This window comes from Gadus chalcogrammus, chromosome 4, assembly GCF_026213295.1.
Source record: "Gadus chalcogrammus isolate NIFS_2021 chromosome 4, NIFS_Gcha_1.0, whole genome shotgun sequence".
NCBI lineage: Eukaryota > Metazoa > Chordata > Actinopteri > Gadiformes > Gadidae > Gadus > Gadus chalcogrammus.
The window spans coordinates 1,233,096-1,235,595 of record NC_079415.1 but is presented as its reverse complement, the minus strand read 5'-3'; the positions used below and the strand labels follow the sequence as shown (position 1 = coordinate 1,235,595).

Sequence of the window (2,500 nt, the reverse complement as noted above, 5' to 3'; positions counted from 1 at the left end):
CTCCCTTTTATCTTCTCCTTTAACCGTGCCGTATTGTAAGATAGTTAGCATTAGCATGCTAATGTTAGCAACTAGATTGGTCCGTTTTAGTTGCACATATCGGCATGGCGATAACAACCGTCCATGGTCGATCATTTGTTACTGGACAGGGAGGGAACATCATCAAATAACATATTTGTTGTTTGTCCAAACACAGATTTGATGTGATTTGTGCGTCTGTTTTTCCAATCAAAGTTCAGAATCTCTGGCTCTGGCTGCCTTCGGTTTGAAGCATTTCTATTCTGTGGTATTTGTTTTAACATTCTTCAAAGGATGATGTGATTTCCTGCTGACAGCCCAGATTTAAAAGCTGGCAGGTTTGAAAAGCCACGTAAAGCCAAGTTAATATGTGTAGCCCTGCGCAGAGAGCTAGGAGGAACAGAAATAGAAACGCTGACTCAATGTAAATCAACAGGAAAATATATGATTGTTTTTTTCTTTTTTATCTCAACCTTCTTTGTTCTGAAACATCTTTCTATGTCTTATATGAATATGTGATATATGTGATTATATGATATTTGAAAATATGTAAAAACCGAAAGTTATTAAGAGATGTTTTAACTTTCGTTTACTTACTTCCAGTTTTTCATTCTTATAATTACATCCGTCTGTTTGTGATTCTAAAACAAATTCTGTCTTTTAATTTGATGGACGGTATAAGGATATACTCTAAATTTATCCTTATACTCTAAATTTCCTTAAAATGGCTCAGATCTTTTGCTTACATCTCATGTTTTGATGGGTTAGGCCCCTGGAAGACTATCCAACCTTTTCAGCGTCTGAGGATCCACTGCGTACAACCCAACCGCCTCAACAACCCAACAGATCCCCGCTCCCAGGGGGGGCCCGGAGCTCACCTTGGCCTCGGTGTGGGGTCTGGCCGGTCGGCAGAGGACCTGGTAGTAGTCCACCACCCCCTCCACGCTCCACAGCAGGGTGAAGGACGAGTGGGTGGTGTTGACGGCGTACAGCGACCGCGGCGGCGCCGGCTCTGGAGGGAGAAGACGGCGGAACGTTAGGAACGTTCAGTGGGAGACGCTTGGACCCACCGTGACTCACTGAGGCTGAGAGCGTTCAGGAGCATCTGATCAGAGCTGGGGAGACGCGACGCAGCGGAACACGACCGCGTTCCCAAACGCTGCTGGGAAACGGAAAATTGTCTCGTCTACTTTACCCAGAATTCACCGCTGAATTCTGGGTAAAGTAGACGAGAAGAAGGAAGAAGAAAGGAGAGTTATCGGCGGGGGAGAGAGTAACTATTTGGAAGATATTTTTGGTTGCACGCAATAGATCACTTCCTCTCCACGTCGGAAATAAACCGTAAAAAGAGGAAGTGAAATGTAAATGTTAAAACAGGTTGGATGAATAATATTCATGAAAGTGGGTTTGGTTGAATAGCTTGGATAGCTTAGGAAAAAGGAGTCAGAATTAGACTTCCTCTGCACGTCCAGGTATGATTATGTGTGTATGTACGTGACAGAAAGTTTGAGCGATGTTAAGTATCGCCTGATTTTATGATGCTGAGAAAGAAGGAGTTCCTGTTGTATTTCTCTGAGTATTTCCATTTGTGTGTGTATTTGCTTGTGTGTGTATATCTATGTCATCAGAATCAGAATCAGAATCAGAATCACTTTTATTACATCTTATAGTACAGGACTCAAGAGTAAAAATCTTAGGCTTGGTTCCTCAACATTCACATAGCAGCAACAGTAAAAGATAAAATAAATAAGAATAAGAATAAGAAACCATATGAAAAGGAACAAAGTAAAAATAAATAAATAAATAAGTAAGTAGCAGCATCAATAATACTAAAAAGTAACAACAGTCTGTTGTTGTGGTGTGCGTGTGGATGGTTGGGGGGTAGTGTGTTTTTCCAGGAGTCTGACTGCTTGGGGGAAAAAACTGCTTGTCATCCTCTGGGTTTTGGCCCTTAGGCTTTGGTACCGCCTCCCTGACGGCAGTAGCTCAAACAGTTTCTGGTATTTATGTATGTATGTGTGTGGCGTATGTGTGTGTTGGAACATGTAAGTGTGAGTGTGTATTTGTATATGTATGTGTGCGTGTGTGTGCGTGTATATGCTTCTCTGTGCATATGTATTATGATTGGTATTTGTAACCATGTTGATGTGAATGGATATGTATGTATATGTGTTTGTGTGGGTCTGTGTATGTGTCCATTTGTTTGTTTGTATGTGTGTGTGTGTGTGTGTGTGTGTGCATGTGTAGATGTATATCTGCGTGTGTGTGTGTGTGTATATGTACGGATGTATGCATGTACGCCTGTGTGTGTGTGTGTGGGTGCGTGTGCGTGCGTATGCGTGTGTGTGTGTGTGTGTGTGTCTGTGCGTGTGTATCTGTGTGGGTGCGTGTGGTTCTCTGTGTGTGCGCGTGTGTGTGCGTGCGTGCATGTGTGTGTGTGTGTGGGTGCGTGTGTGTGTTTGTGTGTGTGTGTGCATGTGTG

General features: G+C 42.8%; 1 protein-coding gene across 1 annotated transcript in view; it reads right to left on the bottom strand.

Annotated features, from left to right (window-relative positions):
• The window catches only part of LOC130381319 (receptor-type tyrosine-protein phosphatase O-like), a 29,713-nt gene that overhangs the window by 15,362 nt on the left and 11,851 nt on the right, over positions 1-2,500 (bottom strand). Inside the window, exon 8 of the mRNA XM_056588837.1 lies at positions 897-1,030. Within this exon, the coding sequence (XP_056444812.1) occupies positions 897-1,030 (134 nt within the window). The remainder of the gene's footprint in view (positions 1-896; positions 1,031-2,500) is intronic.